This window comes from Capra hircus, chromosome 14 (assembly GCF_001704415.2).
Source record: "Capra hircus breed San Clemente chromosome 14, ASM170441v1, whole genome shotgun sequence".
Classification (NCBI taxonomy): domain Eukaryota; kingdom Metazoa; phylum Chordata; class Mammalia; order Artiodactyla; family Bovidae; genus Capra; species Capra hircus.
Genome location: NC_030821.1, coordinates 984,417 through 1,000,481, shown reverse-complemented (window position 1 = coordinate 1,000,481; position 16,065 = coordinate 984,417). Strand labels below are relative to the sequence as shown.

Below are 16,065 nucleotides of genomic sequence, written 5' to 3'. Positions count from 1 at the left end.
CACTGTTCACTGCAGCACTATTCACAATAGCTAGAGCGTGGAAGCAGCTTAGACGTCCATCGACGGATGGATGGATAAAGGAGTTGTGGTACATACATACAACGGAGTATTACTCAGCCATAAAAAGGAACGCATTCGAGTCTGTTCTAGTGAGGTGGATGAACCTAGAACCTATTATACAGAGTGAAGTGAGTCAGAAAGAGAAAGAGAAATATTGTATTCTAACACATACATATGGAATCTTGGAATATGGCACTGGAGAATTTATTTACAGGGCACCAATGAGAAAGAGACATAGAGAATAGACTTATGGATGTGGGAGAGGGGAGGAGAGGGTAAGATGCATAGAGAGAGTAACATGGAAACTTACAGTACCATATGTGAAACAGACAGGCAACGGGAATTTGCTGTGTGGCTCAGGAAACTGAAACAGGGACTCTGTATCATCTAGAGGAGTGGGACGGGGAGGGGGAAGGAGGGAGGTTCAAGAGGGAGGGGTGTATGTGTACCTATGGCTGATTCATGTGGAGGTTTGATAGAAAACAGCAAAATTCTGTAAAGTAATTATCCTTCAATAAATAAATTTAAAAAAAAAAACAGTTTACTTACTGGACAAACAGCTAATTAGTAACTGAATTCTAGCTATAAAGCCAGATGCCCTGATTCCTATTCTACAGAATAGTATTCAGATCATATGCATATAGAACAGACCCTTCTTTGCAACTGTTAAGCTCTTTAACACTTACCTGCAGCATGAACTCCATGCTGATCCTGTTTTCAATCAGTCTCATCACAAGGTGAGCTTTGCACTGGAACATGGTGTAGTACTCCCAGGAGAGCGTATGTGGATGCTTTATGGAGAAGTGCAGATGGGACGCTGGACTAAGAAAACAGATTCTCTTAGTGTAACAACTCTGAATGGAATAAATAATAAATTTCACGGCTACATCAAGACACTAAGTCAAAAACTTCATGGGAATATCTGAGAAATTTCCTTAGCATGAGACCAATGAAGACTAGAAAACATCTAAAAATAAACTTAACTATAAATAAATTATCAAGTTTTATGAAAGGACATTAAAAAAATTTTGAATAAATGGAAACATCTCCTAGGCAGGAAGACACCTAGCGTAAATAATTCAATGTTCTCCAAATTCATTCATAGTCAATGCAACTGCAATCAATGTCCCCAGGTTAAAGCAGACACAAAAAACCAGTCAAGATGGATCACATATCTAAAACAAAAACAATGATAAAAGTACTTGAAAAAAATAAAGGAAAAAATTTTCTTGTCATTATCTTGCGACGGGAAAAATCTTCATAAGGAAAAACGTAAAATCCAGAGGACATAAAGACCAGATTGACCATGTAAAAATGAAAAATTCTGACATGATGAAGGAGGTTATCAGTAAAAGAGAGGAACAGTCAGCAGAAGGTTTATGACACCTATGAAAATCTGAAGTGTTTACACATTTTTACTATTTCAAATACTGCCACAGTGACTACCTTTTAATACATATGCAGGTACTTCTCTATGGCAAATATCTAGAAGAATAATTTCTATATGATAACAGAAATTGAACAGCTGAATCTAAAAATTACTCATTTTAGAATTTCGATTGGTACCAACAAATTACCCTTCAAAATTAGTGTTACCAAATTACTGTCTCACAATCAGCATGTAAGACTAGTCATTGAAAGTGAAAGAAGTGAAAGTGAAGTCGCACAGTTGTGTCCGACTCTTTGCGACCCCGTGGACTGTAGCCCACCAGGCTCCTCCGTCCATGGGATTCTCTAGGCAGGAGTACTGGAGCGGGTTGCCATTTCCTTCTCCAGAGGATCTTTCCGACCCAGGGAGCGAACCCGGGTCTCCCACACTGCAGGCAGACACTTTACCCTCTGAGCCCCCAGGGAGTCATTACACTTCCTTAAAAAGTACAGCATGTTGAAATTTCAAGTATTTGTTAAACTGGTATTTGAAAATTTGCCTTTAAACCTCACTCATTACTTCTGAGCTTATGCACAGCAATATGGAAAGGCCGCGTGAACCCCAAGGTCTAAGGGAATGGCAGACACAGCACGCAAACGGGGCAAAGGAGACTCACGCGCGGCTCCCAGGTGGCTCAGCGCTGAAGACCCACCCGCCAGTGCAGGAAGAGGGGGGTCAGTCCCTGGTCCCGAAGACCCCCTGGAGAAGGAATGGCAACCCACTCCAGGATTCTTGCCCTGGAGAACCCCATGGAGCCTGGTGTGTAGTGCATGGGATCGAAAGGAGTCAGACACAACCAAGCAACTGAACAACAACAGAAGATGACGCGTAGCCCCGAGGACTGCTTGCCAAACGCAGGTGCGGCCAAGCTTCCAAAAAGACAGTACACGGTGATGCGCACAATTAAACCCTATTCTGTGGCTGCCATGCACACTTAAAGCCAAAGCCAGAGAGGCCTGGGAGGCAGTATGCCAGATGGATAGTTCCGGTCATCGCCAAGGAGAGGGAGTGGAAGGAGTCAGACGTGGTGAAAGAGGGCCAAACAAGCTCTCTCCTGACTCCACAGGCTTCTAAACTGTGCCGTCTGAATCTCCTCAAAGGGCGTGCATTCACCTGCTACTCTTACACGTGGATTGTGAAAATCAAACATGCAGAGAGGACTAAATAGACGGGCAAGGCAACGCACAAACATTCAGTGTGAATAGTAACTGCACACAGTGGGGAGGCCCTAACTACAGCCAGGAAGCTGCCAAATAGCAGGCGGTCAAGAGAACAAAGAGAAAGGAGCTAACATTTGAATGAGTGCATGCTATGTTTAGCGCTTTATCTCAAGGAACCCTTATGATTAAGGCAGATCATCACTGTTTGACACATTAAAAAACACATACACTCAGAAAGGCTATACAATTTTCTTAGCTCACAAAAATCAGTAACTATAAAAATCCAAGTTTCTCTAACTCCAAACTCCTATGCCTTCCCAATGACTTAACCTTGTCTCAGTGACCTTAACCTTGTCTCATGCTTCAACGAAAGACGAGACTACTGGCAAACAAATTCCAGTTTCTTAACCTTTGTTGTACTTTTAGACACTTGGGTAGCCTCATTAATCCTACAGACCACAAGAGAAAAACTGCTTTTAAATGCACAGAAAGTATACAAGTTTACAAAGGAAACCAATTATAATGAAATAGTTATCAAAATATTTTTTAAAACTATGACATTACCAATATAAGTGCTAGTTTACTAATAACAAGATCTAGCAGTGGTCTACTGTTGCAATTCTAACGTAACGAGTGTAAAACATCTCAAGATATCTGCTAACAATTAAAATGTGATAGGAAAACAGTCATAATTTCTACATTGGCAAAGTCACAGCACTGTCTGCTATCTACAGACAGTTTATAAGTAAAGGAAACATAAAATTTCAGTTAATAGTAACAACACAGAGAACACTGCCCATCCAGTTCAGTTCCTATTCCGTTAGTGACTGTACGGATCCTAGACAAATAAGGACTCCTGCTGGCACCATCACGTTGCTATGAATGGCCATTTCCTTCGCAGTGACTTAGGAAACAAAAAGAGAAGGAAGTAAAAGGGAAGAGCAAGCAAGCGTCTACAGAGTCGGCCATTTAGATAAACAGGTACAGGGGGGCTGTGCTGACGACGAAACCGTCTACTTAGACTTAAAAAATCAATCAGTGATACGTCAGCAAAATATTTGTTCCATTATTTTTAAATTTCTATGAGAACAGTATGACGTATTAATATTAGCATTAGGAAATTAACATGAAAAAGAAAAAAAAGCACTGGTTTCTAAAGTTCTTTTTTTAATGCAAGGGTTTCTTAATGTTTAAGCCCACCTACAGCCACCACGTGCAGCAGTGATGGAAGGAGTGATGGGGGTGTCGCCAGGGCCTGTGGCCTCCGGACAGACCACGTCTGCGGCCTGTATGGGCCTCACTGCACACACAAGTGACTCTAAGACTGATCTCGTAAAGCAAAGTTTGTAACATCATCTCTGAACAATAAACGTACTTATCCTTCTCTTTTCCTCCACCAAATATGGGATGTAATAAAACTCCACCAGTTTTTAGTTCATACGCCACTATTTTGTCCAGCTCCTGAGGATGTAAAAACAGAGGCCAATGAAAATTATTTTCCATATTAAACTTGAGACCTAAACTGTGATTTCTAATTTCCTGGAATCAGAACGTAAATTTCCGAAAGTAAATGAAATCTGGAGAGTAGTTGTGTTCTCATCAACGAAGCAGACTGCACAGCTGGCTGAGACGGAGCCACATAGCCGTCTCTCCTGTGGGACCGCGGGGCGGCCGGCAGCCCAGCCACGTTTCCTAGCGGCTCTTCCCAGCCTCTCTGACCCGTTCTTCAAGTTTCTCTCTTCCTTCTCTGTGTTTTGCTTCTGGTGAGGATTTAAGCAAGTAAAAACAAATAGGGATAAAATTATCTCAGGAATCTGTGATTTTAAAACTCTACTTTCTCTAATATGACACAGGTCAAATTGAAAAAAAGAAGTTTCAGTGGAAAAAAGAGACACCATGACTGCGCTGAAAATCCGCCACTGGTTCAGAGAGCACTCAAGCAGGACAGAGTGGCAAAACCCAGTGGAGCAGCGCAAGGCCAGGTCCGGAGCCCGGCGCGGCAGCCCACTGCCTGTGCAGCCTCAGCCAAGCAACTCCGCTGTGCCTGTTTCCTTCTCTGTGAAACGCAAACAGTGGCAGAGTAGTTAGGAGTTAAGACGGCGATTTATAAGATGCTTGTGACTGACAGTGCCTGGAGTGCCATGAATGCTGTGTGCCACGTCTCCCCCTTGGTTAACAGGTTTTGAACTCAAAAACGGACTTGTACAGTTGTAGATATATGGATTGTTTCCTAGTCCTCAGTGCTTGAAATTTTTTACAATTACTTTTTAACTTACTTGAGTTTAGGTTTAGATGACCAAGGTATACAAAATGAGAAAGAGGGAGAATAAAAAGGGCCCATCTAATGAGGCTATTAAAGGCGACACTGTTTCCAACTGAGAAGGGAGGAGATAAGGGGATAATGAAATGCATGTGAACAGAATGGGCAAAATACGATCGTTTTTTTTTCTGTTTGGCCAAAATCTTTAAATAATGGGAAAAGATGCGAGAATGACAGAACGTCAGTGTTCTGCAGGACTGGGCCACGCACAGTGCGCACTTCCTGCGACCCGGGTGCTGCGCACACTGCGTGTAGGACGCCTCTAGTGCCCGCCCACGGCGCAGATGCTGCCACTGTTCACTCTCCTGATACAAGAGGCTTGGAGAGAGCGGCCCGCGTCATAAAGCTTGGGAGTGGACGAAAGCAAAGTGAACGGCAAACTGGCTCCAGCATCTGGCTTCTGAGCCTAACCAATTCAGAAAGCACGGCTCCTCTGTCCATGGAGTCTTCCAGGCAAGGCTGCTGGAGTGGGCTGCCAGTTTCTACTCCAGGGGATCTTCCTGACAACCCAGGGATCGAACCTGCATCGCTTGTGTCTCCTGCGCGGGCAAGAGGACTCTCCACCCCTAGCACCACCTAGGAAGCCCTCAGAGATTAATGCCACAGGATTCCATTAAAAATAGTGACTGTGAGGAGCAGGACTATATCTAACAGCTGAATTGATGTTTAAGGAGCTTAAATATTCTCATTCTTAGCAAAAGTCTTTGGAGGCCAACAATGGCAACAGAAACTAGATAAAACAGATAAGTCTCTATAAAATGATTCTTTTTCAGAAAAAATCAGGGGCTTTCAATTAACAGTAAGTATTTTATAGTTACTAAAAATAAAGGGAAATCTGGAGAACACGAGCACGTCTCACTGACTCCTACGTAGATAAATGGGTCCAGCTGCTCTCACCTCTTTAATCCAGTGGCGGTATTCATTAACACCGAAAGTTTTTTTCATCCAAAGACCATAAATATAACCAGAAATTCCTTTCAATACCCATTCATCAGACCTAAGCAAAAAGCCAAATAACAACATATTATTTAAATATAAATAAAATATAATAAATTTTATTATTTTAATAAGAATTCTTCAGATAAGGCCAAAGAGGGCAACAGAGCAAGCACAGCAAGCACTTCTCTGCCTGTTTAAAGAAGGCACAAGTCCTGGACCTGTTTGGTGCCCACTCCCTCCGGCCACCCCTTGCGAGTCTCGGGGCTGCTGCTCTGGGCTCCCTCTGGCAGAGCTCCTCCCCTAGGCCCGCCCACACCGCCCGCTTCTGAGGAGCCACAGGTCTAATCGCTGATTTCTTAGCTTCTTGAGAGGAGAGACAATGACGCCATCCACTCAGGTAAATATTCACATCTATCTATTCATTCGTTCAAACACTCTGTCTACATGTTCCAGAGACTATTCTTGAGCGAAACTATGTGTCTTAGGAAATTATAAATTAAGAGGCCTTACCCTCTGTCCTTCACCCTCCAGAAAGAAAAAACAAAAAGAAATCAAGACTTACATACTATCAATATATGTTATAATTGTAGGTTATAATCTTAAGGAAATTTTGTCTGTTTCTTCAAATTTACCTCAGGTTAATCAGAAAGAAAACAAAAAGTATTTTATTTCTCACATTTTTCAAGTGAATTATTTCAAAACCAGGCACTAACAGGAAACCCCTACAGCACTGTCAGCACCGTGGAGGAGTGCACTGAAAGCTGGCATCAGAATCCTGACCACAGTTCTCTGCACACTCAAGTCCTTGTATCCACAGTTTGCTCCATTCTTTAAGGAACTGCTACTATCAAAACTCTTACCTTATTGAAAATTACAGAACTGATTATACTGACATATTGAGGAAATGGCAAAAACATTAGGATAAAATTTATACTCATTTTTCTTTAAACATATACAGAATAGTGTCTGTTAATTATCTGCAGTTGGAACAAAGTTCAACTTACACTGCAGGAAAAGAAAATAAAAACAAACTTTTCTGATTCTTCTCAGGAGTTGTAAACTTTGAAATTACTCACCAAGACATTCTGGATATGAAACATCCAAAAAACTGCTGGGCCAAAGACTGGGCTAAACACCTTCTGGTCAAAGGCGTCTCATCTATAATCATAGCACTGTGCAGCAGATTCGTGCTGGAATTTCAAAGAGCAGACAGCTAATTATAACCAAGAAATAAATAACTATTCAATCAAAATAAAATAATCACACTTTTAAAATGATGGAATTCAACTAAGATATAACAGAGAAAAAACAGAATACTCTCCCCAACAGCTTTTACGTCTTTTCAAATTTTAGCTGAAATCCATGTTTTAGTAACTTTTGTTTAAAGTAAGGGCTGTAATGTTCCCCACCAATTTCCGTGAAAAATATAAATATTCTTTTTGGGGGCTAGGCAGTTGTAGCAGCAATCAGAAATTGATATGTTCATCAGAGACTAGTCATTTTATGAGGGGGGTCTTCTAATTTCAAAAATCTTTTCCTAACAATACTATTAACTTTTTGTCCTATAATATTTACTTTCAAATACACTGACCCATCAGATCTTCTAACCACTCTGAAGAACGCAGGAACACTACTATTATGTCCATTTTACAGAAGAGAAAATGGACACAGAAAAGAAAATTACTGATCCTGAGACATAAAACTTCCAAACTGGGAACTTTTCAAGGAATAAAATAAGGGAGGGAAATAAAGTGGGTAAGAGAAAAAAAGAAAATAAAGTTTTTTCCTCCTCAGGTTTTTTTACGTACAAATTTCTGATGATATTAGTAAATTTTTATATGGTGCTAGGACAAAAACTCCACTAAACAGCCATATAGTCCTTTGTATATTTGTTTAAGTGCATAAGCAGAAAAGAGACTAAAACAAACACGTAAACTATTAGCAGCAGATAATTCTGGATAAAGATATTGACTCTTTGGGGCTATTTTGAAATTTTATTTCAATTTCTTTATTTCTTTATTTTCTACATTTAAAAATTTAAAAAACACAGAATTTCTACAAAGCCATTCATAGCTAAATTGAAGGAAAAAAGTTCAAAATGCATCTTAAAAATGATCACAAAATAAATAACCTTCACATCATGAACCTAATTTAGTCATTTCAAATTTGGATACAGACCTAAAAATGCTCATGGAAGCATAAGCAGCCACTTCAACATAAGCTTCATCAATGAATACAGTCTTAAAACAGGAATATGGGTATCGACATGTAAGAATTTCTTCATAAAATTCAAAAACTTCATGAAGATACGATGTGGTATGTTTAAGCAATGGCAGAAGTTGAGGTAAACAAAAATGAGTAACCTGAAAACAAAAAGCAGGGAAGATCATTAAATAAGAGTTAACTTACATCTTAAATTTCCTAAATATCTCAATTATAAATGAAGCCGCATTTAAGTCCCTCCCCTCCCCCTCATTTTTACAACAAACCCATGGCACTGAGATAAAACACTGGTATGCAATTAGTGACTACCATTATTATGTTTATGAAATAGTCAATGCATCAGAATTTAATTCATGATAGATTTTATGTCTATGAAATGCTTAGGTTAGATCCAATGAAAATATAATTTTGGTTACAAATTAAAAGTTTCTTCTACATATGCGTACAAAACAAAAATAATCTAAACTTTCGAGACTTACTATAAACCTGCCTTTTACTCATAAATCTAACCTAGTGAATACCGCACGTCACAGTACTGTCTTATAGAATTAGAAGCTGACTATCTTCAGGACACACAAAGAACAACATGAAAGCTGCAGGGAAGGCTTACTGGCAGTGAGGAGATAAGGAATGCAGGCAACAGAAACCATAATTCGGACTTTCTTCCACTACATCCCACTTTGGACACAAACACTCATATATTACACACCGTCGCACTGCCCCTTATTATGACTCTGTGCATAAGAGTAACATCAAAAATGACATCATCACTCTGATCAGCAGGCCCCCCAGGTGGCTCAGGGGTAAAGAATGCCTGCCAACGCAGGAGACGGGGGTTTGATCCCTGGATCAGAAAGATCCCCTGGAGGAGGGCATGGCAACCCCTCCAGAATTCTCACCAAGTGACTCCCATGGACAGAGGAGCCTGGTGGGCTACAGACTACGGGGTCGCAAACAATTAGACAAGACTGAGCAACTGAGCATGCAGGCACTCTGACCAAAGTGATCCAGAAAGGTTTTATGAAGACTAAATCTAAGCTAATCTTTTAGAACTGGACAAAAGTTTGACAGGTATGGACAGAAAAAGAGGACATTGCAAATGGAGTCAAAGACGGGAAAATACGGTTTGGTTGGAAAAAATATAAGTAAACTATGTTGAACAAACATAAATAGAAAAGAAATTAGGAAAAAGCTAGAAAGGACTGCTGCTGTTGCTGCTAAGTCACTTCTGTTGTGTCCGACTCTGTGCGACCCCATAGACAGCAGCCCACCAGGCTCCCCCATCCCTGGGATTCTCCAGGCAAGAACACTCGAGTGGAGTGCCATTTGCTTCTCCAATGCATGAAAGTGAAAAGTCAAAGTGAAGTCGCTCAGTCGTGTCCGACTTAGCGACCCCATGGACTGTAGCCCACCAGGCTCCTCTGTCCATGGGATTCTCTAGGCAAGAGCACTGGAGTGAGATGCCATTGCCTTTTCCCTAGAAAGGACTATTGGGGTCAAATTCTAGATGCTCTTGAAAGCCATGCTAAAGAGATCTGATGACTGCAGGATGTGGAGGCAAGGAAAGCTTTTAACATACAATAAAAAACTACTCTTCTAGCAACATTATGAAAGGACAGATTAGACTGCCCTAAGTGGAGGGTGAGCGAGCGTGGATCATCAGTGCTCAGGGCCCAGCTGCACTGTGACGAGCACTCTCAATGGTACACAAACAAAACAGAAAATACTATTCATCAGAAAAAGACTCTCTTTTAAACAAAACTACATGATAGCAAACCTACTGGTAATACAAGAGAAACTTTACTTGAGAGAGAAAGACTAAGTCACAGGCTGTAAGTATTAAAGAAAAATATTTCTTGACTGACATTTACGTTTCTCCCATCCGATGGCTCAGTGGGAAACCAAAAATTCTTCCAAAATACGAACCAGGTACTAATCAAATTTTTATTTTAAAGTGGATCATTTACCAAAAAATGGTAAAATTCACTGCATCTTATCAGTGAATACATGTTTAAGAGTCATTGTTAAGATACCAAAAGCAAACCATTCATAAAGTATCTTGAATATTTTCCATGAGTGATTTTATAAACCTTGTCAATTAAGGGATTCATTCAAATGTTACTTTAAACCTACACAGAGACTATGAGGGTCAATAACAAATGAATCACTTTATACCCAAGAGAAACGTGATGCTTAAGGAGGCCTAACAGCACGACAGGGTTTATCAACTGGTCCCTGATTTACGATCAGACATGTGGAGGGAACTGGAGGAAACCTCAGTGAGCTCACTGACCCAGGCTCCAATCCTGCCTGCCTTAACCTTTCTCTTCCCTCTACATATGCTAAAGTTAGAATAAATCTTGCTTTTTAATTCTGAAACTGCAATATTTCAGGTTCTGGAGAGGGAACTAGAACATTCATAAACTCAAAGTAGTTCTACAACAGAATCAGTTATATAAATCGACCAATACTCTAACCAAGTTACTTGAAGCTCTTTTGGAACAATAAGCCCTCTGATGAAAAAAATACAAAAATTTAAAGAGTTTATATCATTATACATTTCAGATTAAAAAACCTTCTCTCTAGTGAGAGTTCTCGTAGCTGAAAAAAGAATTAAGAAAACCTTGGTATTTTATTCGTATTCTCCCGATCAGGCTTGAAAGAGTAGGAGAGGAGGGAGCAAGAAGCCACCGTCTACCTCGTGCATATACGGGTCCACGAGGATTTCAAAAGGTCCAATGGCCAGGGAGATGTTGGACGCGGACGTCGGGATGGTGAGCATGTAATGGAAGGTCTTCTTCCTCATGTCATGGGTGTACACGGTCTCCACCAAGTCTCCATTGGAGACCGCCACCATGGCGGCGTCCACTGTGAACTCTAACTTCCACGTGCATAACTCAGAGTACGAATCAACACATGGGAACCAAAATCTAGAAAAAAGATCAACAGTACAGAAAATGTTGAAAATGTAAACTATACTGTTCCTCCCACATGTAAGTTATTTTAACATTTACAGAATGCATACAAAAAATTTCTTTTAGATCTCTGCACACTAATGCTTTCTACTGAGCAACGTGAAAAAATGTGATTAACAATACAGCCCTGTCTCCAAATATTACTTGGCAATATTAATAAAATATATCATGTGGTACCTCCAGTTTAAACCCTGAAAAGAAGTAACCAAATCTGAGTTTCTGATGCTTTAATTACAAATAATTTTTACTTGTATGTTTAGTTTTTATGTAGCATTCATTTTTAAGATTGAAAAATGCTTACAATAAAGTTTTAAAAAATACAATATTCAGAATCCATTCTATACATCAGGAAACTGCTTCTCTGGAATATGTGATGCACTGTATAAATTCAAACAGCGCTGATAAAGCTAGACATTAAATTTCTAGTCAATGTTCTACTCAGATCAGGTTTTACTGTGTACCAGGGTCTGTACTTGTTACTGAAATACAAAGAAGGATAAGACAATATCCCTGGCTTGGAGGAGTTAATAGTCTGAAGGGAAAACAAAGAGAATATTTCAGTAACGTGGTTACAGAGCTACGAGAATGAACTACAATTACATGGAACAATAAAGGTACATCTCACTACCACAGTTATACAAGAAAGGCAGATACAAAGAGCATGATACATATGCTTCCACTTAATAAAGTTCAAAACCAGGTGCAACTAATCCATGGCATTCTGGAGCTCAGGATGGAGGTCACTCCTCAGGCTATCAGGAGAAGCAGTGAGTGCAAGTGGGCAGACGTGGTGACCCTGCAACGCTGATAATGCTACAGTTCTTTTTCTCGACGTGAGTGTGAATTACAGGAATCTGTTCACTTTGAAAAGGTACCAAGCTTTCTATTTACAATTCATTACTTTTCCGTACGCTGTTTCACTTCAACACTAAAGTTTAAAGAGTAAAAGAGCAGCGACGGCTTCAGAAAAGCAGGCTGAAGAGGAGCAGGGGGGAGGACACGGCTGAGGAGGGGCCCGGGGGAGGGGGTCCAGCAGGGAGCACCATGCTGCATGTGCGCACACACAGAGAGGAGTAGGGGGAGGACAGGGCTGAGGAGGAGGGGGGGGGTCCAGCAGGGAGCACCGTGCTGCATGTGCGCACACACAGAGAGGAGTGGGGGGAGGACAGGGCTGAGGAGGAGCAGGGGAGGGGGTCCAGCAGGGAGCACCGTGCTGCATGTGCGCACACACAGAGAGGAGTGGGGGGAGGACAGGGCTGAGGAGGAGCCCGGCCCAGCAGGGGGCGCGGCCCAGGCCCACACCCACATCCAGTATGGAGCACCCGTGCTACATGTACACACACAGAGAAACACAGCTCAGAACATGCAGTCAGCTGTGATGCCTAAGAGCGCGTACTCTACCTTGTGGAGTTTTGATACCCACAAGAGAACACATGAGCACCTCTCTCTGCCATGCTTCCCTCTACACTGGGTACCACGAAATGCAGACCTCCTTTTGGCTGATCCAAAGAAAAATTGATGTGTATCTTTAGGACCTTTAACTCTGCAACAAATAAGCACATACACAGACATATAAGTACATATCAGGTCACAGTGGTCGATGTCATAGGGGTAAAGACTAACACGGAACATGAAGTGGGAACCAAAGGCTGAGTGTGACCTAGAAACACCACACTGTCTAACCCAGTGCAGGCGGTTACCATCTCTCTGCCTACAGGAGCTCGGCAACCTGCTTCTCCTGGCGTCCTCAGTGCAAGCAGGAAGGCGCTCAGGCCTGTCCAACTCTGTGCAACCCCAGGGACTACAGTCCACGGAATTCTCCAGGGCAGAATCCTGGAGTGGGTGGCCTTTCCCTTCTCCAGGGGATCTTCCCAACCCAGGGACTGAAGCCACGTCTCCCGCACTGCGGGCGGTTTCTTCACCAGCTGAGCGCCCAGGGATTGGTGTCCTTATCTCCACTCAGTTCTAGTTGCTACTAGCTGTGGGCTCTCAAAACATAGATCATACCATATTCTCCTCTCAACATTTCTGACAGTGCTATACTGTCAAAAGAAAAAAGTTCAAAACTACCACCTAGGACACTTACGGTCTTCCAGACCCCATTCAAAACTCACTTTTCAGGTCTGTCCACTTACTATGCTCCCACAAACCCTGCTAATCCTGCCTGTGGCTTTGAGAATTAGGAGCAGGGAGTGGAGTAGGTGGGAAGGGGACCCGAGAATTCACATTACGCAGCATCAGCCATTATGCTCTATTTCTAAGCAACAAATATGCACTGCATCCCCAAGACTGGGCTTCCTACGTGGCTCAGTGGTAAAGAATCCGCCTGCCAGGGCAGGAGACGCAGAAGACTCGGGTTCAGTCCTTGGGTCTGGAAGATCCCTTGGAGAAGGAAACAGGCAACTCACTCCAGTACTCTTGTTTTGAAAGTCCCATGGACAGAGGAGCCTGGTGGGCCTCCGTCCACGGGTTGTAAAGAGTCAGACACAACTGAACACACACACACACATATCCATCATTCACAAGATTAAAAAAAAATGTTTCTTTTAATTTCCCCCAGAACATGACAACAATATGGACTTTTTCCAGTCCCTGAAAATACAATGACCTTCCATGCCTTTCCCCTAAATCAGGCAATATCTCTAAAAATATAAACTCCTCCCCCCACCACACACACACACACCCACAAACTATCCAAAAAAAGCAAAAACAAAACAGAGTACTTTACGTCCTTATTTTGATTAATTTTATACAGCAAAATAAAGGTAGGCAGAGATGTATAATAATTAAAACAGCTGTAACTTTATACAGGAAAAGAAAGAATTAGAAATAATACGAGTGTGCAGAGTGGGTGCTAGAAACCCCAGGTTCTAGCCTTGGCTCCGCTCCTTATCAGTCACATTTAGCAGGTCACTTCCTCTCTTTAGACTTCAGACTGCTCTTCTGCGAAAGGAAGAAACTGAATAAGATGATTTTTCAGGATCCTTCCTCTTACAAAACTCTGTAATTCTAAACTGACTTAATATCATATGGGTTCTCTTCCGTTTGTTTTTTTAAAATGACTTTCACTTTAAAAACTACATTGAAATGAGTTGCTTTTTGTCACAGCACTTGATTGCTGTTTTCCTATTAGCCAGTTATCTTTATCAAAAAAAAGCTTCCAACTCCTGTGTATCTCAGCTGATTGTAACTTAAATACCATGAACTTTCATGAAAAGCTCTTAATTACTGAATCCACCATGATCTAACTGTACAGTCAAATGTTCTGGACACTTTACCATCGACGTGTTTCCACAGCTCTGATGGAACCTTAATGCACAGCTCCCCATTCCCTGCGTCAGGATCCACAGCGCTAACCGCAGCCGCGTAAGCGTTGGAGAAGTAATTGAGATTTCTCCTGGGGAGAGGGGAAAGAAGAGAGAAAGCCAGGCTTAACAATAAGACACACATTTCACCAAATGTTTTCTTAAATACTTGGCACCACTTGTTTGTAAGCATTATATCATCTTCCATAAATCACAGGAATGCTTTCGAGCCAAGTTAACCGTAGATTTATTGCCCAAGACAAAAACTTATGCAAGAAGGCCAAACCAGTCAATCCTAAAGGAAATCAACCCTGAATATTCACTGAAAGGACTGATGCTAAAGCTCCAACACTTTGGCCACCTGATGCAAAGAGCTGACTCACTGGAAAAGACTCTGGTGCTGAGAAAGATTGTGGGCAGGAGGAGAAGGGGACGGCAGAGGAAGAGATGGCTGGATGGCATCACCGACTCGATGGTCATGAGTTTGAGTGAGCTCCGGGAGTTGGTGATGGACAGTGAGGCCTGGATGCTGCAGTCCACGGGGTGGCAAAGAGTCGGGCACAACTGAGTGAACAACAGCAGAGAGTGCAGTGGCATACACAGTCTGTTAACAGAGTCTGTTCACCGACGCTATGTGTTTATTGTGACTATCACATCCTTCATAAAGCCCTGATACAAATGCAAAGAACACAGGTAGAATTGAAAAAATAATTATTATCTATCTGGCAAAAATGTGAATGGATTCAACAAGCTTTATAATCTGACAGAAATTCAAGATGTTTAAAATGAGTCAGGATTAATTCCTCAGAATACACCACTGCTCCTCCTCACGCCACAGTGCACGACAACGTAAGCTCTATGAAGCAGGGACGTTCATGTGGTTCACTGTTATAAGCTCTAAGAAGGAGGGAACATTCATGTGGTTCACTGTTATATCCCCTAAATGCCAGGGACTTTCAATAGGCAGGCTTAGTAGCTCAGCCGTGTCCCACTCTTTGCAACCCCACAGTCCACCAGGCTCCTCTGTCCATGGGATTCTCCAGACTAGAATAACTCGAGTGGGTTGCCATGCCCTCCTCCAGGGGGTCTTCCCGACCCAGGGATCCAACCCATGTCTCCTGGGCTGCAGGTGGGTTCCCTCCCACGGAGCCACCTGTTCACTGGGTGCGTGGCCTTACTTCCCACTGGGTGAAAGCCATAAACTGAAGACTTGTGGAAACGTGAAAACACTGTTCTCATCTGATTTTCTGATTTTTTTCCATAAAGTAACTCATATACATGCATATTCACACACACACACACACACACACCACATTTCCTCACTGCAATCAGTGAAAGTAACACAGAGGAAATGGAACAAAGGGCAAGGAACAGCAAGAGCAAGGAAGCAAGGTCAGACACGACCTTGTGAGGCACACTGCCGTGACCTGCACGCCAGTCATCCTTCCCTGAGATGACTCCACCAAGCACAGTCGGGGACACCTCACTAACTGAACGAAGCTTTAACCCGGTTAAAAGACAAGGTTCACGTACTCTACAGAACGACTGTAGGGAAAGCAAACCAGGAGGAGCCATTAAAGAAAGTGTTACACTCCCACACCCTCAGCACGGCAGAGGCCACTCCTCCCGCACCTGCAGCTCTCCGCTGACCAGG

At 42.2% G+C, this 16,065-nt stretch overlaps 1 protein-coding gene across 5 annotated transcripts in view; it reads right to left on the bottom strand.

Moving 5' to 3' along the window:
- TAF2 (TATA-box binding protein associated factor 2) overlaps nucleotides 1–16,065 on the bottom strand; it is a 92,887-nt gene that overhangs the window by 55,021 nt on the left and 21,801 nt on the right. For 4 of the 5 annotated variants that reach the window (XM_018058151.1, XM_018058152.1, XM_018058153.1 and 1 more), the window contains exons 4-11: nucleotides 14,385–14,503; nucleotides 12,508–12,649; nucleotides 10,830–11,061; nucleotides 8,087–8,271; nucleotides 6,985–7,098; nucleotides 5,867–5,966; nucleotides 4,025–4,110; nucleotides 747–882 (exon numbers count right to left, since the gene is read on the bottom strand). In XM_018058151.1, coding sequence (XP_017913640.1) covers nucleotides 747–882; nucleotides 4,025–4,110; nucleotides 5,867–5,966; nucleotides 6,985–7,098; nucleotides 8,087–8,271; nucleotides 10,830–11,061; nucleotides 12,508–12,649; nucleotides 14,385–14,503 — 1,114 coding nt within the window. Of the gene's footprint in view, nucleotides 1–746; nucleotides 883–4,024; nucleotides 4,111–5,866; nucleotides 5,967–6,984; nucleotides 7,099–8,086; nucleotides 8,272–10,829; nucleotides 11,062–12,507; nucleotides 12,650–14,384; nucleotides 14,504–16,065 lie in introns of those variants that run through there. The other variant, XM_018058155.1, reaches the window with a different exon arrangement.